This window comes from Lissotriton helveticus, chromosome 3_1 (assembly GCF_964261635.1).
Source record: "Lissotriton helveticus chromosome 3_1, aLisHel1.1, whole genome shotgun sequence".
In the NCBI taxonomy this organism is placed as follows: domain Eukaryota; kingdom Metazoa; phylum Chordata; class Amphibia; order Caudata; family Salamandridae; genus Lissotriton; species Lissotriton helveticus.
The window spans coordinates 501,853,949-501,881,493 of NC_136061.1; the positions used below are offsets into that span (position 1 = coordinate 501,853,949).

General features: G+C 46.1%; 1 protein-coding gene across 5 annotated transcripts in view; it reads left to right on the plus strand.

Annotated features, from left to right (window-relative positions):
• The window catches only part of MYO1B (myosin IB), a 911,317-nt gene that overhangs the window by 458,814 nt on the left and 424,958 nt on the right, over positions 1 to 27,545 (plus strand). For all 5 annotated transcript variants that reach the window (XM_078680402.1, XM_078680405.1, XM_078680404.1 and 2 more), the window contains exons 9-10: positions 19,724 to 19,827; positions 20,677 to 20,824. In XM_078680402.1, coding sequence (XP_078536528.1) covers positions 19,724 to 19,827; positions 20,677 to 20,824 — 252 coding nt within the window. The remainder of the gene's footprint in view (positions 1 to 19,723; positions 19,828 to 20,676; positions 20,825 to 27,545) is intronic.

Consider the following 27,545-nt stretch of genomic DNA (forward strand, 5'->3'; position numbering starts at 1 on the left):
AGAAGCACTCTTCTTCCTTTAAGGCTTCTACTGCTGCTCCTGCTCCCTTTAAGCCTAAGCCTTTCTTTCGCACCTCCTCTCGTAGGCAGTTTCGGAAGGGCCAAGGGAGGTTTGCTTCTGGTCGGGATCGTAAGGCTAGGTCTCCTCCTCCGGCTAAGCCTCGTTCCTGACTCTTTGGCTGTGGTTCCTGGGTTGGTGGTAGGAGGGCGGCTGCGCTTCTTCATGGATGCCTGGGTTCAGTCCTGTTCTGACGCATGGGTGTTGGATGTCCTGCGAGAGGGTTATGTAGTAGAGTTCTCTGTTCCCCCCTCCGGACTCCGGTGTCCGCCCAACTCCCTGGCCTGCTTGCCGGTCCAAGAGGGCTCATCTCTCTCGAGGGGTGGAGGCTCTTATTCTAAAGGGGGCCATTCAGGAGGTCCCTCCTGCGGAGGTGGGGTCGGGCTTCTATTCCCTGATTATTCTTGTGCCAAAGGTTACGGGGGGTTACCGCCTGGTTCTGAATTTAAGGGTTATGAACCAGTAGGTTCTGAGGATTCCCTTTCGCATGGAGACTCTGCAAAGGGTGATTACTTTGGTCCTTCTGGGTCACTTCATGTGTACCCTGGATCTTCAGGATGCTTACTACCACGTTCCGATGCATCCTCGGTCCCGTCTCTTCCTGCGGTTTTGTGTGCGGGGGCAGCACTTCCAGTTCCAGGTGTTGCCCTTCGGTCTGAGGTCTGCCCCGAGGGTCTTTACGAAGGTGGTGCCTCCTTTGGTCGCCTGGCTTCATCTTCAGGGGGTGATGGTGTATCCCTACCTGGACGACTGGCTGATCCATGCTCCATCTCGGGTCCTGTTGTTGGAGGCCAGGGAGGTGGTTTGCTCTGCTTTATGTCAGCACGGGTTTCTGATCAACTTCCCGAAGTGTTAGTTGTCCCCGTTTCAGGACTTAGTGTTCATTGGGGCCCGGTTTCGTACGAACCTCAACCGTGTGTTCCTGCCTGGCCCTCGTGTCCTGACCCTGGTGTTCGTGGCTTGTCTGTTTCGGGCGGGGGATTGTTTTCCTGTGCGCCTCTGGTTGCGTCTTATGGGTCTGATGGCGGCGACAGTCTTTACGGTGGCTTGGGCTCGGTTCCACCTGCGCCCCCTGTGGGGTTATCTTCTGTCCCACTGGAATCCGTTGTCGGGGAATTTGGGGTTCCTTCTGCCTGTTTCTCCTGTGGTCCTCCCGACTCTTCTTTGTTGGTCAACCCGGTTTCATCTATCTCAGGGTCTCCCTTTGCAACCTTCCCCTTCTCTGGTCTTGACTACGGATGCAAGATCCCTGGGGTGGGGGGTGACCTTGGGGTCTCGGTCCCTTCAGGGTCATTGGTCCGTCCTGGAGTATTGCCGGTCCTCCAACTGGAGGGAGTGGACGGCGGTTTGTCGGGCGGTGATGGGCTTTCGTAGCCTGCTCCTCGGTCGAAATGTTCTGGTGCGTTTCGACAATATGGTGACTGTGGCGTATCTGAACCATCAAGGGCGGATCCGTTTGGCCTCTCTGAATTCTCTGGTTGTTCCCCTGTTCTGTTGGGCGGAGGGTCACCTTCTGTCTCTGACTGCGATTCACATTCGGGGAGTGGACAACTGTGTGGCGGATGCCCTGAGTCGTTGCTTTCCGGGATCGTTGGAGTTGTCTCTCACCCGGGTTGCGTTTTGGCTTGTGTGCGTGAGGTTTGGGCGTCCCTTTCTGGACCTCTTTGCCTCCCGGCAGAATGCTCAGCTACCTCGCTTCTGCTTCCGGTTTCGGCAGGAGGGTTGTTGGGGGGTGGATGCCCTGTCGATCCCTTGGCCGTCTCGCCTGCTTTATGCCTTTCCTCCTCTGGCGCTGATTCCTCGGTTTCTGTCCCGCCTGTGTCTGGAGTCTCGGGAGGTGGTTGTAGTCCTGCCCTTTTGGCCTCGGAGATCTTGGTTTCCGACGGTTCGTCTGTTGGTGGTCCAGGGCTCTTGGTTTCTCCCCCTGTCCCCGTCTCCCCTGTGTTCGTCTCCCCTGTGTTCGTCCCCATCTCTTCTCCGGTTGCGGCTGTCGGTGTGGAGGTTGAGAGGCAGGGGTGGCGGCGACGTGGATTCCCTGAGAATTTAGCGGTGGCTCTTCAGGGTTCCCGTAGGCCTTCTACCCTCCGGTCTTATGATCGTCATTGGGGTAATTCCAGTCAGTGGTGTACGGCGTTGGGCCTTTCCCCTTTGCATTGTTCCTTGCAGGCTTTGCTTCATTTTTGTGGGAATGTTTCGAGAAGGGTTGGGCTGTGTCCACTTTACGTGCTCAGTAGGCGGCTGTGAGGGTGTTTTGTTCTCAGTGGGGTACCCTGTCGATTGGTGAGGACTTGGTTTCTCGTCTTCTGCGTGGATTTTCCCTTTCTCGTCCTGTGTCCCGGCCTTCTTTTCCCTTGTGCGATTTTCCTTTGGTCCTTCGGGCTTTGATTGGTCCTCCTTTTGAGCCTTTGTCGGACGTTGACTTGAAGTTTGTTACTGTAGGAGAGTAGGGTCTGCAATCCTATGATCACCCAGATTTTTGCTTTTTGCTTCACTGGTTTACGACTTTCCCTGGCTGTGGGCCTGCTAATCAGACCCACAGCCTAGCTGTTCTCTCTATTCCAAATTGTACCCAGGTACTGAATTGGCACTGGGCCCTTTCCAAGTCCCTGTACCCAGGGCTGAGGTGTACCCAGAAGTCTCCCAGGGGCTGCAGCATGTATTATGCCACCCCTGGACTGACTAACCAAACAGACACAACTGGCTGCTTGACAGCTGGGGGCAAGGTGGTGTACTCACCCTTTGCTTTAGATATAGTATCCCTATATCTAAACCTAAATGGACACACAGATCTCCTATCAGTCACTCCTATGGCAGGCCTTAATAATCCTGAAGTCAGAGTGCTTGGAATCGTGTGAGATAGTGCTCTGGCATGAGCTAAGCCTGTCTGCGGCTTTCGGGATCCATCCCTTAGCCGTTTCCATGATATCGCATACCATATACTCTTAAGTGCATTATAATCCTCGCGGTTATATGCCAACTCTGGTATCGCTTTATCAAAACATGTCGAGTAAGGTGTCATACGAATTGGAATACTAACCCCTCGCCAATTCTGGCGATGGGGTTAGCATTCCACCCTTCTAGAGGGACACAACATGTATGTAACCTGTAACCCCGGTTAAAGTCAGACATAGCCATAGCTCCACAAAATGGATGCTGCCACCGAGACACAAGTCCTCCCAGAGCAGGAGGCAAGGACAAAGGGTTTCCTGTCAGGGGCGGTGCCAGCACCGTCCCAGACAGGATTTTGTGTATCCCAAGTAGGCAGGGCTTTAGAGGAAGGTGACTGCAAGTGGCACCCCGGTGCTCACTGTGCATAGGCCGGCTGAAACCAGTTCCAAGGGCACTCCAGCCCCGGGCCTGGGGAAAGCCCGCCAAAGGAGAGGGGTGTAACCACCCCCCTCCTGGTCCCACCCATAGGGCAGGACTTAGTCGCGTGCCAGCCCCTTTTTGCAGGATAAAGGTAGGAACTTGCCCCCTTCCAAATCAGATCATCTTTGAATCCTGAAACTACTTTCCACGAAAGGAACTCCAGACTTCTTCCCAAGATTCTCCCTTGTGACTAAGGAGTAGTCACCCTGCAGCAGCAGGCACCAACCAAGCATCGCGGTTTGTTGCCAGTCTCTCCTTCAGATCAAGACTGCTCCAGCACGACGAGAACCGGCTTCCCTGGCACCTCTGACCTCAGCCTACATCATCAGCCCAGCTGTGATCCGTGGGTGCGACGAGACCTCGAGGGACCGGCCATCTTCAGAACTGCACGACGCTTGTCCAGCACAACCACCGAGTGACCCTCGACTGAGTGCTTTGGGGTAAGAGAAGCCCCGACCCTGAGCAGCTCCAGCACCGAAGTTCAGCCCCCCTGCATCCACGAGATCTGCGTGGGGCCCTTCTGCTCTTTGCTGCCAACCGCGTTGTCCAGGTCGCTTGCCCGTTGGCTAGTGGCCCTCTCACGACGCTCCACGACGACAAACACTGCTGGTCTGGTTGCTCCAGACTAGCCCTTGCTCCCCTCCAAAAGAGGAGCACCCTGGACTCTCCTGGTCCACTTAAGACGCCATTTTAGGTCCACCGCGTGGGCCTTGCATTTGCCAAGACTTGTTGCCCAATCCTGGGTCCAGCGACGTCGACAGCAAGAACCTTCGTGGGACAGCTCGCACCTCGATCCTGGTCGCCGACAACGCCTCCTGGTCCGAGAGACTGCAGAGCCCAGCAGCGCCCACTCACCTGGCTGAGGTGACTTCGTCCGGTGCCATCCTGGTGCCCACTCAAATCACTGGCTAGTGATTCAGAACTTGGTCCCCTCTGCTTACAGGTTTCTTCTTCCCTGATCCAGGCTTGGATCACTCCGAACTTTCTTCACTGGCCGCCTGCCAGCAACTCTTTCTTCAGGCTCCTGGATCTTCAACGAGGGTTTCCGACGCAACTTCAACCCTATGCAGCCGCAGCCCCTGGGCTAGGTAACCTGAGTACTCCGGTGCTCCAGCATAGTCCAACACCCTAAGTGTTCGGATTCACTCTTGTTTTCGACCCACCTAGTCGGGTTCGCCCGACAACAGTAACTTTGCAACTGCTAGCCTCCATAGACTTTTTCCCGCCTTACGCGTGAGAGTTCCCACTCTGCACACGACGTCCACAGGCCTCCTGCATCTAATCCCAGTGTTTAGAATTGTAGGCCTAGCGATTCCTGAGTCTAGAAAAGTACTACTTACCCGCTAGCAAGTTCGCATTCCACTTACTGTGTATATGGTTTTTCGTACCCCTAGGGCATTTGTGTAAATTGTGCGACTTAAAGTATTTTCTTAAGAGTTTTGTTATGTGCTTAGCTCCCTGACTCATAAAGAGCTCAGGGTAGTCTTGTTATAAATAAATATCTGTTTATTTTCATAACAACTTGTGTGGTGTCCTTTCACTAGGTGTTCAAGGGGTAATGTGATGGTAAAACAGCTGGCTTAACACGCCCTCTAGAGTCTTAGCCTTAGACTGCTCGTATCCATGCTACTAGGATAGCTGGTCTATAAGGTTGACTTACAACCAATCATCAATAAGGGTTGTTTGGACTGATACAAAGTGCTCACTAGAATAGTGAACATTATATATCAGGCCAACTTCTCACATTGGTGAGCAGCGGGTGGGATTTGAGCTTGCTGTTGTTTTACCACACATATCCTAAGAATATCATTTGAAAGATCACATAAGTACTAAAGGTACATATAACTTAGCTTAGAATACTCTGAGTTCTACTGAACCAGCTGTTGTAGCTCCTAGGGCCTACCACACCCTAAACTACAACTCTAGCAAGGGATCAGTAGGCAAACAAATAGTGTAGGTAAGTGCACCACTTACACCTCACTAGAAAAGCATGTCTACCAATGGAGAGTCTTCAGAGACTCCCCTTGTGGGTATTGACCCTCCACAGGTCACTTCAAGATATGCAGCTCTCAGTTTCCAGGAGATGAGACAAGTGTGTACCTCCAGGAAACTGAAACAGGGGTCTAACCCCACCATTCCCTTTCTGATAGGTCTCTTAGAGACATATGATGCGAGAAAGATTTCTCAGCTAGATGGGAATATGCCAGCCTTAGAGGGTACCACTGGGGATCCAGACCTCCACAACACTGTAAATGCAGTTGAGGAGGAGGATCCTGAGGAACTCTCTGGGGATGAGGCAGACAAAGGTCTTGAGGTAGTCAGAAGGCTAACTAGGGCCAACATAGACTTGCTTGGGCTAGGATCTGGGGGACCCCCAGTACTGACCCTAAGTAGGCCTAACCTTGGAGTTAGGAGAGATAGATCTCTTTCTAGGGACTCCAATAGATCTCTGCACTCTAATGCCTCTTCTCAGAGGAGAAGGAACTCTCCCCAGAGGAGATTGACTTCCCCTCAGAGAATAGAGCATGAAGCCAGAATGAGACAGGCTGCTCTGAGGATTGAAAGGGAAGAACTTGCCCTGGCCAAAGAAAAGCTTGCATTTGCTAGAGAGCAGCAGATGAGTGGGTTAGCTCCCACTGGTGGCAGCAATCTCCCAAGAGATAGAGAGAAGGGTTTAAATACTAAACACCTGACAAAGATAGTGCCCCCCTTTAAACAAGGGGATGACATCCAGAAATGGATGGCTGCTTTGGAGAGGGCCTGCACTGTGCAGGGCATTCCCCAGAGTCAGTGGGCAGCTATACTGTGGCTCTCCTTTGATGGCAAAGGTAGAGATAAGCTCCTCACTACAAGAGTGGAGGATGCTAACAATTACCAGGTCCTGAAGAATACACTGGTTGATGGGTTTGGTTTAACCACTGAGCAGTACAGGTTGCTGTTCAGAGACACCCAGAAAACTCAGTCTCAGGACTGGTCTGACTTTGTGGATAGTGCCACTAAGGCTTTGGAGGGCTGGTTGCTGGGTAGCAAGGTTACTGATTACACAGGATTGTATAATCTGATGATGAGAGAACAAATTTTAAATAACTGTCAGAACCAGTTGTTGCACCAGCAACTTGTTGATTCAGATCTGACCTCTCCCCAAGAATTGGGAAAGAAGGCAGACAAATGGGTCAGAACAAGGATCAAGCAGAACCAGAACCAGGGTGGTCAGAAGAAAGCAGACCAGAAGGGTAATACTAAGAGTGAACAAAATGACCAGAAGTCTTCAACAGGTCCCCAACAAACCAAAGAGGGTGGGGGTCAGGCTTCACAGCAGAAAAAGAAGATTTAAGAAGGCCAGTCAAAAAGGTGGTGCCAGTACTGTAAAAGTAAGTCTCACTGGTTTAGTGAGTGCACCAAAAGAGGAGGGCAAACCTCTACCACTACAGCCCCTAAGGCAACTGCACCCCCTAGTACAGTCAGTAGTGGTAGTGCACCTCCCAAGGGATTAGTTGGGTTAACCTTGGGAACTGAGGAGTCTGACAACTTAGTTGGCACACTCACTCAGGCTGTCCTTGTCTGTACAGGGGATATGGATATGTCCCCTGATGTAAGTCCCAATACTTTGGGCAAATACAGGCAGACACCTTTAATAAATGGCAAAATGGCTCAGGCCTACTAACTTTGTGGACCCTGGACAGATCATGCCAGGTACAGATTTCCTGGTGACCAATGCCAGCAACGTCACTACCAGTCATAGTATGGCGATTGTTGCTTTCTCCTGGGGAGGGGTAAGTGGCCAAAAGAAAGTTGTGGTTAGTTCAGACCTCCCAGTGGATTGTTTGTTGGGCAATGATTTGGAGTCATCACTATGGTCAGAAGTGGAGCAGAGGACTCACATGGAAATGTTAGGCTTGCCAGCACATGTGCTTGCTGTGACTAGGTCACAGGCCAGAAGATGCCCCACTGAACAGGTGCTGGATCCTGGAAGAATGGACCAGACACCTTCCAAGAAGAAGAGCAGTGGGGTTAAGGCTTTGCCTTCCCCCTTGCCCCAGGTTGAAGATCAAGTCTCTGAGGAGGCTGATCTGAGAGAGCTGAGGGAAACTGAGCCTAAAGAGCTTGAACTTGATCAAGTTGAGTTTCTGGGCTCAGGGGGACCCTCCAGAGAAGACCTGGGGAAGGCACAGTTAGACTGCCCTTCCCTTGAACCCCTCAGACAGCAGGCTGCTGCTGAGGCTGCAGGGAATGCCACAGGTGCCCACAGGGTATACTGGGAAGATGGACTCCTGTACTCTGAGTCAAGAGACCCCAAGCCTGGTGCAACCAGGAGGCTGGTCATCCCCTTGTCTCTGAGAGGTTTCCTTCTCACCTTGGCCCATGAGATTCCCCTTGCAGGTCACTTAGGCCAGACAAAGACTTGGGACAGGCTTGTCTCACACTTTCACTGGCCTCACATGAATGAGAATACCAAGGAGTTTTGTCGCTCCTGTGTCACCTGCCAAGCCAGTGGTAAGTCAGGTGGCACAACAAAGGCCCCCCTCATACCACTACCTGTGGTGGGGGTTCCCTTTGAAAGAGTGGGGATTGACATTGTTGGTCCAATGGAACCCCAAACAGCATCAGGGCACAAGTTTATACTGGTGGTGGTGGACCATGCCACCAGGTATCCTGAAGCTATTCCACTTAGGACCACTACAGCACCTGTAGTGGCAAGGGCCCTAGTTGGAGTGTTCTCCAGAGTGGGCTTCCCTAAGGAGGTTGTTTCTGACAGAGGTGCAAACTTCATGTCAGGATATCTGACTGCAATGTGGAAGGAATGTGGTGTTAACTACAAGTTCACCACACCCTATCATCCACAGTGCAATGGGCTTGTTGAGAGATTCAACAGGACCCTCAAAGGGATGATTCATGGACTACCTGAAAAGCTCAGGCGTAGATGGGATGTCCTGATACCCTGCCTCTTGTTTGCTTACAGAGAGGTCCCACAGAAGGGGGTTGGCTACAGCCCTTTTGAGCTTCTGTATGGGCATCCTGTAAGAGGACCCCTGTGTTTGGTGAAGGAAGGATGGGAGAGACCTCTCAAAAAGCCTGCAACCAACATAGTGGACTATGTACTTGGTCTCCGCTCCAGGATGGCTGAATACATGGAGAAGGCAACTAAAAACCTAGAGGCCAGCCAAGAACTCCAAAAAGCTTGGCATGACCAGAAGGCTGTCCTGACTGTGTACCAGCCTGGACAGAAGGTGTGGGTACTGGAGCCAGTGGCCCCAGCAGCCCTCAAAGACAAATGGTCTGGGCCCCACACCATCATTGAGCAAAAGGGAGAGGTCACATACCTGGTGGACCTTGGAACCTCCAGGAGCCCCCTCAGGGTGCTCCATGTGAACAGGCTCAAGGCATATGTCGACAGGAAGGACATGAGCTTGCTCATGGCCACAGATGAGGGACAGGAGGAAGAGAGTGACCCTCTCCCAGACCTGCTCACTCAGAATCCTGATGATGGATCAGTAGATGGTGTTGTCTTTTGTGGCAGCCTCTCTGAACATCAGCAACAGGATTGCAGGCAAGTTCTGCAGTCCTTCAGACATATGTTCTCTCTGACACCCAGTCAAACTGATTGGTGCACCCATGAAGTGGACACTGGAGACAGTCTGCCTGTCAAGAGTAAAATCTACAGACAGCCTGATCATGTCAGAGACTGCATCAAGACAGAAGTGCAGAAAATGTTGGAGCTGGGAGTCATTGAGCCCTCAGATAGCCCTTGGGCTAGCCCAGTAGTTCTAGTGCCAAAGCCTCACACCCAGGGTGGTAAGAGAGAGATGAGGTTTTGCGTAGACTACAGAGGCCTCAATGCAGTCACTAAGACTGATGCCCACCCAATACCAAGGGCAGATGAACTTATAGATAGATTGGCTTCTGCCAACTACTTAAGCACATTTGACCTGACAGCTGGGTATTGGCAAATCAGGTTAGCTGAGGAAGCCAGGCCCAAGACAGCATTTTCTACCCCTGGTGGGCATTATCAGTTTGTGGTAATGCCCTTTGGTTTGAAAAATGCACCTGCCACCTTCCAAAGGCTGGTGAATCAAGTTCTCACTGGGATGGATGACTTCTGTGCAGCATATCTGGATGATATTGCTGTCTTTAGCTCCACCTGGGAGGATCACCTGGTCCACCTGAGGAAAGTGTTAGAGGCCCTGCAAAAGGCAGGCCTCACTATCAAGGCCACTAAGTGCCAGATAGGGCAGACACAGGTTGTATACCTGGGCCACCTTGTAGGTGGAGGCCAGGTTCAGCCATTGGAGAGTAAGATACAGGCCATCAAGGACTGGGCTCCTCCAATCACCCAGACTCAGGTTCGAGCTTTCTTGGGCCTGACTGGGTACTATAGGAAATTTGTCAGAAATTATGGGTCCATAGTGACCCCCCTTAATGACCTGACAAGTAAGAAGATACCAAAGAAAGTTCAGTGGACAGCAAGCTGTCAGAAAGCATTCGATGACCTAAAGCAGGCCATGTGCACAGCACCTATCCTAAAGAGTCCAGACTTCTCCAAACCATTCATTGTCCAAACAGATGCTTCTGAGTTGGGTGTGGGAGCTGTTCTATCTCAGCTGAATTTTGATGGCAACGACCAGCCAATTGCTTTCATTAGCAGAAGGCTGTGACCCCCAGAGAGAAAAATTGGTCAGCTATTGAGAGGGAGGCCTTTGCTGTGGTATGGGCCCTGAAGAAGTTGAGGTCCTACTTGTTTGGAACTCACTTCACAGTTCAGACCGACCATAAGCCCCTCTTATGGCTAAGTCAGATGAAGGGTGAAAACCCCAAACTACTTAGGTGGTCCATTTCCCTACAGGGGATGGATTTTACAGTGGAGCACAGACCTGGTACTGATCATGGCAATGCTGATGGGCTCTCCAGGTATTTCCACTTAGAGCAAGAAGACTCACCTGGTCAAGGTTAGTTTATTGTCCCAAAGTTTGGGGGGGGTCATGTAGGAGAGTAGGGTCTGCAATCCTATGATCACCCAGATTTTTGCTTTTTGCTTCACTGGTTTACGACTTTCCCTGGCTGTGGGCCTGCTAATCAGACCCACAGCCTAGCTGTTCTCTCTATTCCAAATTGTACCCAGGTACTGAATTGGCACTGGGCCCTTTCCAAGTCCCTGTACCCAGGGCTGAGGTGTACCCAGAAGTCTCCCAGGGGCTGCAGCATGTATTATGCCACCCCTGGACTGACTAACCAAACAGACACAACTGGCTGCTTGACAGCTGGGGGCAAGGTGGTGTACTCACCCTTTGCTTTAGATATAGTATCCCTATATCTAAACCTAAATGGACACACAGATCTCCTATCAGTCACTCCTATGGCAGGCCTTAACAATCCTGAAGGCAGAGTGCTTGGAATCGTGTGAGATAGTGCTCTGGCATGAGCTGAGCCTGTCTGCGGCTTTCGGGATCCATCCCTTAGCCGTTTCCATGATATCGCATACCATATACTCTTAAGTGCATTATAATCCTCGTGGTTATATGCCAACTCTGGTATCGCTTTATCAAAACATGTCGAGTAAGGTGTCATACGAATTGGAATACTAACCCCTCGCCAATTCTGGCGACGGGGTTAGCATTCCACCCTTCTAGAGGGACACGACATGTATGTAACCTGTAACCCCGGTTAAAGTCAGACATAGCCTTAGCTCCACAAAATGGATGCTGCCACCGAGACACAAGTCTGCCCTCCTGCAGCTGGGAGTCCTCCCAGAGCAGGAGGCAAGGACAAAGGGTTTCCTGTCAGGGGCGGTGCCAGCACCGTCCCAGACAGGTATTTGTGTATCCTAGGTAGGCAGGGCTTTAGAGGAAGGTGACTGCAAGTGGCACCCCGGTGCTCACTGTGCATAGGCCGGCTGAAACCAGTTCCAAGGGCACTCCAGCCCCTGGCCTGGGGAAAGCCCGCCAAAGGAGAGGGGTGTAACCACCCCCCTCCTGGTCCCACCCATAGGGCAGGACTTAGTCGCGTGCCAGCCCCTTTTTGCAGGATAAAGGTAGGAACTGCCCCCCTTCCAAATCAGATCATCTTTGAATCCTGAAACTACTTTCCACGAAAGGAACTCAAGACTTCTTCCCAAGATTCTCCCTTGTGACTAAGGAGTAGTCACCCTGCAGCAGCAGGCACCAACCAAGCATCGCGGTTTGTTGCCAGTCTCTCCTTCGGATCAAGACTGCTCCAGCACGACGAGAACTGGCTTCCCTGGCACCTCTGACCTCAACCTACATCATCAGCCCAGCTGTGATCCGTGGGTGCTACGAGACCTCGAGGGACTGGCCATCTTCAGAACTGCACGACGCTTGTCCAGCACGACCACCGAGTGACCCTCGACTGAGTGCTTTGGGGTAAGAGAAGCCCCGACCCTGAGCAGCTCCAGCACCAAAGTTCAGCCCCCCTGCATCCACGAGATCTGCGTGGGGCCCTTCTGCTCTTTGCTGCCAACCGCGTTGTCCAGGTCGCTTGCCCGTTGGCTAGTGGCCCTCTCACGACGCTCCACGACGACAAACACTGCTGGTCTGGTTGCTCCAGACTAGCCCTTGCTCCCCTCCAAAAGAGGAGCACCCTGGACCTTCCTGGTCCACTCAAGACGCCATTGTAGGTCCACCGCGTGGGCCTTGCATTTGCCAAGACTTGTTGCCCAATCCTGGGTCCAGCGACGTCGACAGCAAGAACCTTCGTGGGACAGCTCGCACCTCCATCCTGGTCGCCGACAACGCCTCCTGGTCCGAGAGACTGCAGAGCCCAGCAGCGCCCACTCACCTGGCTGAGGTGACTTCGTCCGGTGCCATCCTGGTGCCCACTCAAATCACTGGCTAGTGATTCAGAACTTGGTCCCCTCTGCTTACAGGTTTCTTCTTCCCTGATCCAGGCTTGGATCACTCCGAACTTTCTTCACTGGCCGCCTGCCAGCAACTCTTTCTTCAGGCTCCTGGATCTTCAACGAGGGTTTCCGACGCAACTTCAACCCTATGCAGCCGCAGCCCCTGGGCTAGGTAACCTGAGTACTCCGGTGCTCCAGCATAGTCCAACACCCTAAGTGTTCGGATTCACTCTTGTTTTCGACCCACCTAGTCGGGTTCGCCCGAGAACAGTAACTTTGCAACTGCTAGCCTCCATAGACTTTTTCCCGCCTTACGCGTGAGAGTTCCCACTCTGCACACGACGTCCACAGGCCTCCTGCATCTAATCCCAGTGTTTAGAATTGTAGGCCTAGCGATTCCTGAGTCTAGAAAAGTACTACTTACCCGCTAGCAAGTTCGCATTCCACTTACTGTGTATATGGTTTTTCGTGCCCCTAGGGCATTTGTGTAAATTGTGCGACTTAAAGTATTTTCTTAAGAGTTTTGTTATGTGCTTAGCTCCCTGACTCATAAAGAGCTCAGGGTAGTCTTGTTATAAATAAATATCTGTTTATTTTCATAACAACTTGTGTGGTGTCCTTTCACTTGGTGTTCAAGGGGTAATGTGATGGTAAAACAGCTGGCTTAACACGCCCTCTAGAGTCTTAGCCTTAGACTGCTCGTATCCATGCTACTAGGATAGCTGGTCTATAAGGTTGACTTACAACCAATCATCAATAAGGGTTGTTTGGACTGATACAAAGTGCTCACTAGAATAGTGAACATTATATATCAGGCCAACTTCTCACAGTTACCTTAAAGTTTGTGTTTCTGGTGGCCATCACCTCTGCTCGGCGTCTTGGGAAGTTGGGGGCCTTGATGGCGCATGAGCCTTTCTTGTCCTTTTCGGATGGTGGGGTGGTTCTTTGCCTTGATTCTTCCTTCGTTCCTAAAGTCGCTTCTCAGTTTCACCGGTCCCAGGAGGTGGTCTTGCCTGCTTTGGGTGCGGGTTTGGATTCCCCGGGTGGTCCCTGTTGGTCCTTGCTGGATGAGTGCCGAGCTCTGCGTGTTTATCTGGAGCGCACTTCGGCCTTTCGTGTTTCTGATTCCCTTTTTGTCTCCTTTGGGGCTGCTTCCCGTGGGCCTAGGGCTTCCTCTGTCTCGATTGGTCGCTGGCTGAAGCAGGTCATTTCTTTGTCCTACTCTCTTTCTGGTTCCCCTCCTCCGGTGGGTGTTCAGGGTCGTTCTACCAGAGGTGTGGCGGCATATTGGGCTGAGGTCCGGGGAGTTCCTCTCTCTGAGATTTGTAGGGCGGCCACTTGGGCTTCTCCCAATACTTTCATCTGGCATTATCGCCTTCCTAATTTGCTGGGTGAGGAGGGCGGTTTTGCTTTGGTGGTGTTGGGTTGTGTTCGCCCTTGATTTCTGTGTTCTCAATAAATCTCTGGGTTTCTGTGCTGTCCTGGTGGTTTGTTGTGGTTTTTTTCTTGTGGATGATTGCCCGGTTGCTGCTTTGGTATGTCTCATTTGTCCATGAAGGTGTCAAGGACGGAAGGACCTGGAGGTAATGTCCTATTACGTATGGTAATCTTCATTACTCCGGGTCCCGTAGTCCTCAACACCATCATGACTACCCTCCCTCCCTCCCTTTGTGCCAGACTTCATCTTGGGCTTGGTATTTCAGAGGGAATGCTGGGACTTGTACCCTTTTGTACTCCTGGCGGGAGGGGGGGGGTTGGTCCAGCATTACTTCTTTCTTTTTTTCTGTCTGTGATATAGATATCTCATTTGTCCATGAAGGTGTCGAGGACTACGGGACCCGGAGTAATGAAGATTACCATACGTAATAGGACATTACCTCACACAAACACACTTGTGATTCTTGTCCTATTTCACATTAATGAGACTATAGAATTACCAACATGTTTCGCCTCCCCTCACAGAAGCGCACTACTTACTGTTGATACTAAAAGAACGTTCTATACTGATAAAACCAAATCCATTTCTAAGACACAGCAGTTACTTTCAGATTTTTGCACTTACGTAAGGCAAAACCCATCAAAATACAGAATTGGCAGATGGATTGTAAGGTGTATTTCTGTCTGTTATGCTAAGACTAAGGGAACCCTTAAGACTATCTTCCACGATCCTGTATGCCTATTTGTGGTGATAGCAAGTACCACAACATAACACCACCCAGACCCAGAGATCTCTTTTGGCTACATTTCTTTGTTCCCAAAAATATGAGATCCCTGTGTTTCTTCTGCAGGGCCTCGCACAGTTATGTAGGGGAACAACGCTCTCTCATGATTCACCTGTACCAATCAAAACAGAAGCCAGCTGATCCTAAAACTCACCCAAGATTAAGAAAGGACCGACTAAATTACACACTGCATCTTCTTTCCTCCCTTCATGGAGGAGCAACCACCTACCATTCATTAGACATGTCACCTCTTGTGCTAATCAGGAAGAAACTAAAGACTTTCCTGTTCTCCATCCATCTACCTTACTCCTGATCTCTGTCCTCCACCTTAGGCGTAACACTGCTAAACTAACTGCATTCGCTTGCTTTTCCTGATATTTCCCTTGTTCATGTGAGTATATAAGTATGCTCCTTAAATCTAGCTACCTGTTGTTTTCAGTAAAAGTTGTTTTATGTATTTTATCTCTTTTGATATGCTAACTCATCTCTATTTACCATCTCAACCCACTAACGTCAAGGGGTGGGTTCTGACACTTGTTTTGTTTGTAAAGCACTCTGCTACCACTTTGCCAAAATTATATATTAAATGATGTTTTATATTCAGTTTTATAATCTGCCTAGGAAACTACATCACCATGTAACCATTTGATGCTTATGCCATTTACACCCACCTATTCTTCAGGCTAGATATCCATTTTAGAAGCACTTCGCATGAGCTGTCGAAATTGAATGCACTATGTAAGATGCTGCTGGGAAGCCACTATTAGGTGGTTCCTGTGGGGGGCCTGCAAACCAGGGCCATACCAACATGTGTTGTGGAAAACTGAACTGTAGAGGTTGCGGGGAGATCTGCCCAAGGAAGAATGCATTGTTGGAATTCCACAAGGAATAATGACAATGGCTGTGTATGAATTGACAGTACGTTTTGGAAGGAATAAAAGGCAAAGAATAGTTTTTGGGTAAAAGCTCAGAGAAATTATGGCCCCTTAGTTGGGTATATTAATTATCATGGTCACCCCTTTTAGATGATTGCTTTTGTGCTACATCTCATAATGGGGGTAGCCAGTGGCTCTTTTAAAAGCCACAAATTCTAAAATGCCTGCTGCATTGCGACCTATTTAGGCTTTCCTGTTTTCAGTTTCTATTTTTGGTCAATTCTGGTGGGGTTTTTTCAGTGTTTTCAGGTGAATTAAATACCTTAAAAAACAGTTATCAGTGGTTACACATTTTTGCGCCACTAAAAACAACAGAAAAAGTGTTTTTCCGGTGTTTATGGAACGTTTTACTTTTATTATTGCTTGCTTTCTGCACTGATAGAACATGGTATATAGACAGTGTAGTGTATATGAGGTCCAAATAGCTTTTTTTTTTTTTGCAATTTAAACTTATCGTAGTACACCATACAATACTTCTTCACTGAGTCTTTGGTCATGTGCGCTCGCTCTTTCCTTCCCATGTAAACTTCTCTGAAAAGGCCCTCTCAATATTCACACTTGAGACGGGCAAAGCCAAGACAGTCAGTACACAATTTGTTAACTTGTGCCACTGACATAGCTTTCCAAGCCAATACTGGTGCACTTGAAGATTGCGATTCTCAGGGCAGGTTTAGCAACATTTGCATTGAGCTGGGCGCTTATTGAAGCTGTCAAAAATTAAGCAGAACTTTTGACACAAAAGAGGAAATTCCCCTTTATTGAAGGGATCTAGAACTTGTACAGAGTACCACAGTGAGGTTTCATTGACTTCAGATGCCATTGGTGGTGAAGGGACATTTCAATGCATCATTGCAAGCCATTTCTCATACATTGTAAAATAAACGTTTATGAAATGCTCTTCAACATTGCTTTGCTTACCAAGTGGCAATCACTCTAACATGGAACATGTTGCAGTGCCAAAGTCACTAAAGGTGCCGCCCAGCCTACTCTCAAGGTGTTTCAGATCTACACCAATTATGCTGAACACTTGCCAGACAAGAGTTTTTATTAATTATGTCCACTACAGCAGTTATATTTTCCTGTAAAAATCTAATAATACAGTAGGGTGTACTTTTTTCACATCAATATCAATATGTGACCAAAGATCCTCACATTTCTTGCCTTTGGCATCATCACTCAGCAAAAATTCTGTAAATGGTTGCCACATGGATAATATAGCATTCATAGCCCCTTGGACTGAGAACCATCAGCTAAGGAACACAGCTGGGATGACTCTTTCTTTGATGCCACACAAAGCACAAAATGATAAATATTTGTGTTTTAGTTCCTGTGCATAAGAAAACAGTGCAGAAGAATGGACTAAAAAGTCAATAGCATCCCTCATTAACTCTGAAGATTGTAAAGATACTTTCAGCATACCATCTAACAAGTGGCAAGGATCTCTTACAGGGAATAACTTCTGAGCATTCCAAGTGACACAGCGTTCCATGTTTTCCAAAAGTCTGGTGTCATACTTTCACCACTATCCCAGATGCTTGGTGATAGCGCTCTTTATACATATACTTGTCACTATACCTTGCATTGAATGTTTAAAGCCTGAGGTGTTGGCAATTCACCTACTATCAATACTGACTCACTAGAAACTGTGGGCTGATGTATTAAGGGGTTTTACCCATTCTCTGTGGGTAAATGTGATGACACATATTAGGAAAGATTCTTATGAAACCAGCCATTTTACGTATCAGTGAAAGAATCAAACGCAGCCAAAATATCAAATATAATTTTGATATTTCCTGGTTCTCTACAGGCTATAAAATAATTAAACGAGAACTTAACATGCTTCTAAACCCTGCATCTTTAGACAAAAGGCCAAAAAACTGGAAAAAGCAAAAGGAAGAAGAAACAATATTTCAGTAGCATCCCTAAACAAAAAAACTCTGGCAGAATAATGTTAGCCCAGTCTGTCTTACTGCTCGCTTGTATAACAAAGTTACATTGTATTGGCCCCTTTAGGAAGAAAAGAAATTACTCTCACTCGCTTTTTCCTTTCTTTGAATGGCATTTAGTAAGTGGTTGTGCAGGCGCTTTTTCAGTGTGTATATGTTTTCACTGGTGAGGGCTACTTCTATTTCAGTGGGGTTTTATCAGTTATTATAGGTTTAAACCTAAAACCCCACAGCCTAGACATATTATACAGGTATGGCATGACAATTAGTTAAAGTGCCAATATTAAATATAAGGTAATACAACAAGAGGTACAATAGTTGTAAGCACATTAAGGGGGAAATGAATTCTTCCCAAAAATATTTAATCAGATCAAGAAGTAGAGATTAACCTTTGTTATTCAGACTTTCCATTCTCCCTCTTCTAGTCTTTCTTCTACCTTAGAGCTGGGATTCAGCCTCGTGGAGTAGAAATAAGCAGGTGCATGGTCATTTATTAAGACTATACAGATTGTACTGAGATCATACTTTGACAATACTAATGTTCTCTGCGATCTTCATCAAGTTTGATGTTCTTATCTGACTCCTAATTTACAATCAACATTGACAAAGCTATTTGCTGTTAATGCTTTTCAACACCGACAAAAAAGAGGGAATTTTGTTTCCAATGATTTTGATCAGCAGGTGTAATGTCTGCACTCACGTGTCATCAATTATGCGTACACTTGCATCCTTCTACGTCGGCCTAGTGTAATGACACACTTGCGTGCATGTGTCATCTCACAATACCATTTTACATTTTTTTTATTTACCGGTCCCCAACGTGCCAAACGCCAATTTTGGAGAAGTAATTGTTGGAAAGTGAAAGTTAAATGCACTTAAAACGCAGACCTAAAAAGGAGTGGCCCAGCAGCAAATTACATATTCTGGGCCCGGTAAAAATTAAAAAAAATGTATTAATGCGATTTGAGGTATGAGAGTGTAGCAGAGGAGCAGATACAGTGAAACACTAGCAGAGTAGGGTGTGTAGGCATGCAACAGTGAGCAGAGAAGCACAAGCTACAGAAAGTAAAATAATACATTGGAAAAAAAGCTGGGAGTGGTGGGGAAAGCAAGGGGTAAAAGGAGGTGGAGGGAGCATCCGAGCACACCGGGGGAAGTGGATATCTGGGGATTGAACAGCATATCGGGGGGAGCAAGAAAATACCTGCACTCCTATGGATTGCTGAATTAGAAAGAAGAACGTAGTTCTCTGAATGTGTACAGTGGAGGGATACAAGTCATCCAAGCCAAAAGAAGGTAATGAAGATATGCTCCGGGGCGGGGTAAACAAATGCAACATGGAAAGGAAGGGAAGCCACTGAAGCAAATTGGAAAGCCAACCAGTAAGCAATGGGCTGGCCCAGAGCCTAATATAACTTTAGTATTGTCCTCAATAAGTCATGTTCGAAACAGGCAGCTAGATGTGGTCAGTAGGCGAGCCCTAAATATCAAAAGCATAGCCTTTTGCTATGGTTCTTAAAGGGGAAAGTATCATTTGTTTTTTCCACTGGCATACACCCAACAGAAGTTCAGAGTGTGGTTGTAACTAGTTAATCGGTTTACTAATGCCACTGGTGTGAACTCTTATTTGTAGTGCTATCAAATACTGCTCAACCCATTTTGCTAAAGTATTTCTTAATCACCTTCCAGCTGCCCTTACTATTTTCCAAGAATTTATAATAAGTAGAGTGCACTCTCCAAGCACATTTGTATCGTTTTCTGTATTTTAACTATTTATTAAGCCTTATTTGTTTTAAACTCCTTTTAATTGTACTTTATTTAAAATTCTGAACTAACTTCTTTCACTCGCATACCCAGGGCTGAGAGGTGAAGTGTAACCTCTTTGAACGTACTTTGATTGAGAATATTCCTTTCACACTTTCAAAGAGCTCAGATTACTGTAGCTCTTTGGGCAGATACACATTTGTGCACGCACTCTGAAGGGAGAGCATTATATCGGTTTTAATCAAAGCTCAGAAGTGTGCAGATAAAGGTAAAGTCCTTGAAGGTGTTTGGATATGGGGCAAAAATTCACTTTCCCAAAGTATACGGTGTTACAGTGGTCGCCTAACCAATTTTTTAAAATGCTACTGTTGTATTTATTTTCATAAAATCACGTTACATTGTAAGTTTTCTCATTGCTATCTTGTTTTGTGAACCGTGACCTGCATTCAGTTTAGTGCAAGGATGCTTGCCTTGCTTTCTTACATTTGAAATGTATTTTCATTTTCTACCGATTCGTTTTACAGCTGGATTGTGTATATTGATTGCCCCTTTCAACTTAACTTCTGTTCCTTTTACCAGACAAACTTAAACTTGACCGAGACTTCAGCAAGTACAACTACCTGAGCCTCGATTCCGCCAAAGTAAATGGAGTGGATGATGCTGCAAATTTTCGAACAGTTCGGGTAAGCTAAACGCACGCCCCATATATTCACCAGGGCCTCACACAGACAGTGAAATTTAGATTTTAAAATGTTTCTTCTGCTGGGTTTTCCTTAACCCAAATTTCTCCAAAGTAATTTATGTTTTAAAAATCTGTTTTAGAAACTTTTTTTTTTACTTCCCCCATGGTGCACTGTCAACTTCTTGAACTTGAGGACTGTTCATATAGCGGAATGTATGTGTTGTCAAGGGAGCGTGTTGCAGGTGCTTCCCTTATAATACTAGAGAACTACTCGTGTGCATATTTTCTTCCTATAATTAGCAAATAGCTTACGCTCCTCAACAGAGGTCAGTGGTAACTGTGAGAGTTAAGCCTATACTTCAGCTCTTCTGTGACAAAGGAAATTGCCTTGGTGATGGCTCAGTAGGGTGAATAAAACGTGTTTGAGCTTGAAAGGATTTTTTATGGAGTTCTTTGTTTATGGTTATGTGACACTTTGGACAGTCCGCCCCCTTTCCCGTTAAGGAGCTGACATCTCTAGAGAATCTCATCTCCTTGTTCGTTTCATTCCACGCGGGTTCATTGCCCAACCAGTTAGGTTGATTGTGTAAGATAAATGGTTACTCAGGCTGTTACATCATACATATAGTTATTTTCAATTTATAGCACTTTACAATCAAAAGCTAAGCAAGATTTTGTTACTGTGCTACGTAATAGTACTTATTTATTATGCATCCTTTTAAGGCTAGATTATTGTAATACCATCTATTTGGGGATAAACAAGCGACTACAATCTAAACTACAACAAAAGATTTCATGAGTGTATTTGTAATTAGCCCTTTAACAATATTTTGCATTGATTCATTTTCAGAACGCCATGCAAATAGTGGGCTTCATGGATCATGAGACGCGGTGTGTCCTGGAGGTAGTGGCCGCACTTCTGAAACTTGGAAACATAGAGTTCAAACCTGAATCTCGAGTCAATGGTCAAGATGAAAGCAAAATCAAAGACAAAAATGGTAGGCTCACAGAATAGAGATTTAAGTGCTTTGTAGGCATGTAGTGATGGCTATTACAATTTTATTTGGCTGCTTCCAAAATTAACACAATGTGGAAACCCTTTGGGAATCTGAATGAGGGGTAGATATTCTGCAACACAAAGGTAATCTTCAGGTGACCATATAACCGAGGTTCTAGAAAGTACACGTTAATCTGTCTAGCAAAAATGGTTGAACAGTGCCCAGCTGGGAGGCGCATCCTGTGTTGCTCATTCCATCTACACTTGCATTCTGTACACCCTTGGGTTGAGTCAGGATCTCCATTCCTGGGGACTTGAAGTAAATCTTGCTTAAGGCTATGCTTCTACCTATGTAATTGAAATTTGTGTAGAGCACATTTTGTCATTAATGTTGCCAATAATGCTCTTTTAGCTAACCAACCTTCACACTTAATTTCTGGAATGCAGTAGCAGAATGAAGTCTGATTCAGCTTTCAAAGTTATGGATTTTGGTCACACTTATAGTTTGATCACTGCTTCTAATTGCCTGATCCATCTAAAGCATATATTCAACCAACATTGCTGAATTTAAAGTTTGATCGACCCTTTGAGGTTCACAGAGTTTGCAGAATAGCTTTGGGCCACCGAAAGTTTTAATATGTAAGGTACACTATTCTCCACTGACATTACCAAGACATTTGCAGCTGCAAGGAAATAGAAGGGAATTATATTTAAGACTCCCAGGTTTTTTTTTTGGTTTTTTTAACATTTCCGTCTGTATTTATCTATATTTATCTGTTACCCATCTTGTTGGAATTTATCCATATTTATTTTGTGTTTTCAGAGCAAATGGAGTACTTCCACATTTATTTAACTTGTAAGCTTGCCTCATACTTTGATGCCTGTAGCGTTTTAGAAAATTAGGCAGCCAAAAATAGCAAAACATTACACCCACATGTAAATATTAGCATTAACTACAAATATTTGTTAAGCTATGCCTGTATTCAAGGACATCTCATCCCATTTTTTTTACCTCCCTATGCTGTCTGTGCTCAGCTGTTGGGCTGGAATTAATGAATAACAGTGTGTAGAGTCAGTCCCAAGAAGTAACATTTCCTGCATATAAAAATAAAGACAGACCGGAAACACATTGTTTTCTGTCTGTATTTATCTGTAAAAATAACTAAAAACGAAAAACTGAGAGCTGTAATTATATTACAGAATGGGCAGCGTTTGTGTTTATCCCGAGGCAATTCCCATTTGAAGGTCATGTTAATGAATATTGCAAACCACAAAAGCCAAAGAGACCAGGTATAATGTGGACAAAAAACAGTGTAGGGGGTTCCAAAGAATTTAAAAATCTTTGAATAACACATGCAACATGAGATGGAACTTCAGATTATAATGAATCCGATTTAATGTTTATAAGGATAAAAACATTTATAATACTATGAACTAACATATTTTGATTGATCATCAGTATGGCTTGCTAAAGTAAGAGGATTGTTTAGGCAGTGATCTTAGACGCTATGCTAAATAAGGCTATTAATATTTGTAAAAGGAGTAGGAATATTGACAGAATGGTAATTACGTATATTTTTGTTTCATATAATATGATTGTTTACGAGTGTGCTCACTTTTTTCTGGATTTATTTCATGTAGTTCATTATGTGTTGTGGTAATATTTTTTGCCGAAATTTCTGCATAGAAATACGCATTCCGTCTCTTCCAGCTGCTGGAATATGACTGTACAATCACACCAACTTTAAGAAGCGGTTGTTATTTTGATTTTTAGCAGTTAGAGAAGAATATCGCACAATACGTTATTCATTATAAACTACTTGCATTTGACGTACAGAAATCGAGGGCTAGCTTAAGGTTGTTATATGTGGAGAGTAGTAGCTATTCCTTTATATAATAATTTTTAATTTCCCCAGTGAAAGTACCATCGTGGCACGAGGATTTGGTGAATTGAACTGTATGAAATAATATTGTAATCTATGTTATGGATAATGTAGTATTATGAACAATGGCAAACTGTTGGCTGTAATCGTGAATTAACATTCAAATAGTACACTTCTTTTAAGAAAGGGCACTCATTGGATTTTAATAAGGTGCTTATCGGAAACAGCTATCGTACTTTACATATTTGGCTACCTGAAGGGTGTGAACTTGAAGCAATTTCCTTCTCTTTGTACCACAGTTTGGGTCTCAGTAGGTTTAATATAGAAAAAAGCAATATTGTGCATCTGGGCATCAGGAGATGTTCAAAATGTATTGAGGCTTACATTGCAGCCTTTGCTTTTCTAATGGGTAAGTAACGTTTTTAGAGATACTTGTCGTAATTCCCAACTCCAATGGCATTTCTTTTTAGGTCTTGTCTGCATGAGCATGCGCTCTCGCGAATCTTGTGTTTTGTCATGACTTTGAACCTGCCCATTACTTACCATTCGTTTGCAGCATGTCATTCTTCTTTGCTGCCTTCTGATTGGGAAGCGTTGCCTATGCGTCACTTCCTTTTCTTTTGGCAGCGCATAAACTAAACATAGATTAAATAAATGTCATGTGATGACCCTCCACTGCTCGTGCTTCGATTCAGGTACTATTTATGCAAAAATGCTGTGCTACGGTCAGTGCTGGACACGTCATTGCACTTTTCTTTATATTTTACCTCTACCCCTACCCGCCCCTTCCTGGTTCTTCTCCCATACCTGTTTCTTCTTCTCCCCTAACACCCTCTTGTCCGTGATTCGTTTTTTACAAAATGTGCCTGTTGCTTCTTTCTTTTGTTTACCTGTGTTGCTTCTCTGCTGTTGCCCCATTTCAGGTACTATTTATTTTATTTTCCTGTGTTGCTTCTTTGTTCGTGCCACGAGTCAGGTACTATTTATTTAAAAAAAAAAAATGCTGTCACGGTCAATGCTGGCCATGTCATCAAGCTTTTTGTTCAATTCCAACCTCCCACCCGCTACCATCCTGGTTCATCCCCTCTTCTCCCAACCGTTTAGTCTTCTCCTCGAACACCCTCCCTTCTGTGTTTCCTTTTGTAATAATTTGTCCCTGTTGATGTTTCCGTTGTCACACATCACTATTGCTGCCCAGCCTCCTCCATCGTCTCTCCGCTACTCGCGCGGCACATAGCAGATCTGTATTGCGCATCTCACTGCAGCCATGCGCTCCTTTTCTGTAACAAAAGCTCTGTGCATGTGTAAGGCGGAAGTGCCATAGTCTGGCTGCTCATTAGTGGTGACTCTGTTTTCCTGGGGCAGAATGCCACGACTGTGAGGCTAATGCAAAAAGAACAATTGATGGACAGAATGCATAACAATGTCTGTTTCACTGTCCTTAGGCCTGAAACTCAAACCCCTAATTTTTAAAAAGACTACCCCGACCCTCTCCCAGCTCTGCAAACTAGCCAGCCGTCCCCAAGTCCTATAAACTACCCGACCCCACCAACCCTGAAAGCTTCTCCCATAATAATTAACATTATATTGATTGTCGGACAAACACACCCCAAGTCTTACTGTCCATGCCACGCCCCTGAGAATAAATGCCCTTTGGGATCAGATGGTACTCTGCCTGAATGAGGTGAGCCAGCCTCCCAGTCATGCAAAAAGAACAATTGATGGACAGAAAACATGATATTGTCATACATTCACCCCAGTACAGAGATCTGGGCCTAGATCCATCGTTTTTTTGCTCCCAATGCCATTCCTGTTTGAACCTAGCGCTATCCCTAAAACTACCCCAACCTCTTCCACTGCCCTTGGGCTTAAAACCCAAACTCTTATGGGGAGCATGGGGGTTGGGAGGGGCTCGAGTATTTGGTAGGGAGGTTGTAGCTTAGGCAGGGGGAAGATTAGTCGCAACCTTAGCCACGCATACCCCTTTACCATTCATGGCTTTAACAAGAAAATACATGGTAAAGGCATGTGTGGTAAAGGAATGCGTTGTTAAGACGCATTCCTGGTTTAGGCTGCGTGGTAGAGGCACGCACAATTTAGCCGTGCATGACTCTATCATACAACCTGCCACTACTTATTCTCAGTCATTAGATCGGTGTGTGAACTTAGCTTTAACTTTCAAGAACCGTTTACTCTTCATGGGACGTGTGTACGGAAAGTTCATTATGTCTCAATGCATCACCACTGCTTACCCCTCTGCCTCCAAGAAACTCACAAACAGTACCCCAGGAAGAGGCCGAAGAAAAAAACCCTATGTAGTAAATTACTATGGGGTAACCCAGTATCCCTCAGAACCTGGGCATCTATACACAGAGGTACAGCGGTACAGAAGACATACGCTTGAAGAGTCTGCGCCATTGAATTACGAACTAGGGTAAGCAACACTTTAGTCCGTTACCTAGGACTACCTAGTAATTTGGTAGGGGACATACAGTAATTGGGTCTATATGTCTCCATAGATGCCCACTGGAACCAGACTGAACTGCGATTGAACCGGTGGAAGTCTGGGTCTGTGCCCCATATCCTATACGGGCACCCCAGAGGTGAGTCGAGTATTAAGATTAGCCATGCTCCTTGACTCATAAATTATAAGCAAATCCTGACTCCATTCTAATTAATCTAACAGGCGACATCAGTCCTACCCAACTACAATCCCCCAGTCCTGATGAAGACCCGCTGTGACCCACAAATCAGGCGTCATTAGGGTCGAAACGTCGACGGATAAAGAGGTCTGTGGACCAACACGGAATATTCCACAATAATTGCCAATTGTAGTGGCGCATAGGAATATTTCCAATTGAATACTGCTTTGGCCACCTTTTTAAACCCAATTGTTCCTTCACTTGTACATATTTCACTGTTTACAATCTCACTGCACAATAAATCACTGCACTATTATGTCACTATCACCTTACTCTGATGCGCCGTTTTTGTAGAATTTATAAATGTATATATTGAATTCAGGGTTAATATGAATGACATTGAATTCATAAAATAATCATTTCATACCCTATCGGTTGCTTTGGATTTGCGTTTTTCATACTCGTTTTTTTGTCAAATTGAAAGCAAGTTGATACTGTAGCTTAAGAAACCGATGAAATAATACATGAAAACTAGAAGAAATCTTTTTGCCCAACAGAACCATTGTTTATATTGTGTGAAGAAAAAACCCTATCACTACTTTGTAATGCTCTGTGGCAGCTCAGCCCAAACATATGCCTATCATAGGAACATACCGACAAACCAGACTCCCACATTCATCTTTGCAGGTTGAAAACATTAGTACAATTGAACATGGCTACAATTACGGAATGCAATTGCTTGGAGTAGTGTATGTGTGCGATATAATATCATAGTTATTTGTGATGTCTTACATATTGCATTTCACATGAAAGGGACAGGGCTGACATGGTGTAAATTCGACCACTAAATAAACCTGTGGTCATTGTTCGTGTAGATATCACCTGCATGATCCTCTCCAACAAGGTTGTGTACGTATCTGTCTATTTGTCTATCTATCTATCTATATATTCTCTTTCTATCATTCTCACCCTTTCGCTCCCTTTCTCTGCTGTTTTAACCCTCCCTCTTTCTTGGTCTCATGTCCACGTCCATCTATCACAGCTGGACACCTAGACTGGAGCAGCGACCCTGTGATATAACTAGCATTGGGAAAGCCAGTAGGTCTTGCCTATGAGAGCTATTGACTTTGGCAATGTTTTCCAGTCCTGCTGTACAGAAGCGTGGATGCTTTGCAGTGTGGCTAAAATTCATTTAAAAAAGCACTATGACCCAGCCAGGGCAAATGTGCTTTTTGTTTTGTTAAGTGCATTAGCATTCGATGCATCATAGTCCTTTTTCGTTTTATGTTTTTTAGCCATGCTGATATACATCATGGCTACAAATCATTGCCAAAGTCCACAACGCACTTGCAATGGTGAGACCCATTTGCTTTGCCAATGCTTGTTTACTTGACCTTCTGTTAAATAGGTTGCCCATTATCGTATTTGGTACACTGTATTATCTTTAACATGTTTGTATATATATTTTTACTTTGTATGACAATTTGCCAGATATTTATGGACAACTGTTCCCCTGTTAGATTTGCCATAGTGCTTTTTTAGGTCTCGCCTGTCGATGCGCATGCGCATCGAGCAAGGCGAGAGTATTGCGAGTTATCCACTCTTTATCCACACTGCAAGGAATCGTGGCGATTCCTTGCAGTGCCCGTGACTTTTAAGGTCAATGCGCATGCGCATTAAGCTTATGCGCATGCGCATTGACCTTAAAAGTCACGGGCGCGTGCATGTCCGTCTTTGTTTACCCGCTCCGCCCCCTCCCGCCGTGTCGCCTTGCCTACTCTCTTCCACAGCCTCCCCCAGCTCCGCCCCCTCACTACTTGATTGCACGGCCGCTAGGCCGTGCCTCCCCTACTCTCCTCCCCCCTCCTCCCCTGCCTGCCTGCCGCTAGCTGAGTCCTAGCGTTGGCTGAAAATCCCGTGATTTTGGACAAATCCCTTAATCTTGCTGTGACCTTGTTTCTACTTTCAGCGCGGAGGCTTATTTCTAAACATGTTCACACTCTCGACGTCTGAAACGGGTGAAACAGGACTATGAGATTGCAAGATTTCTGCGAAAATTGGTAGTCTTAAAGAGCTCTGCCGCCCACTTTAAAACACATTCAAGACCTCACTAAGTGAGAGGAGACCCCACTGTTCCTCTACCACGAGGCATCAGACCTTTAAGACCGCAGCGTTCTTTCTGTTCGAGTGAACGCAG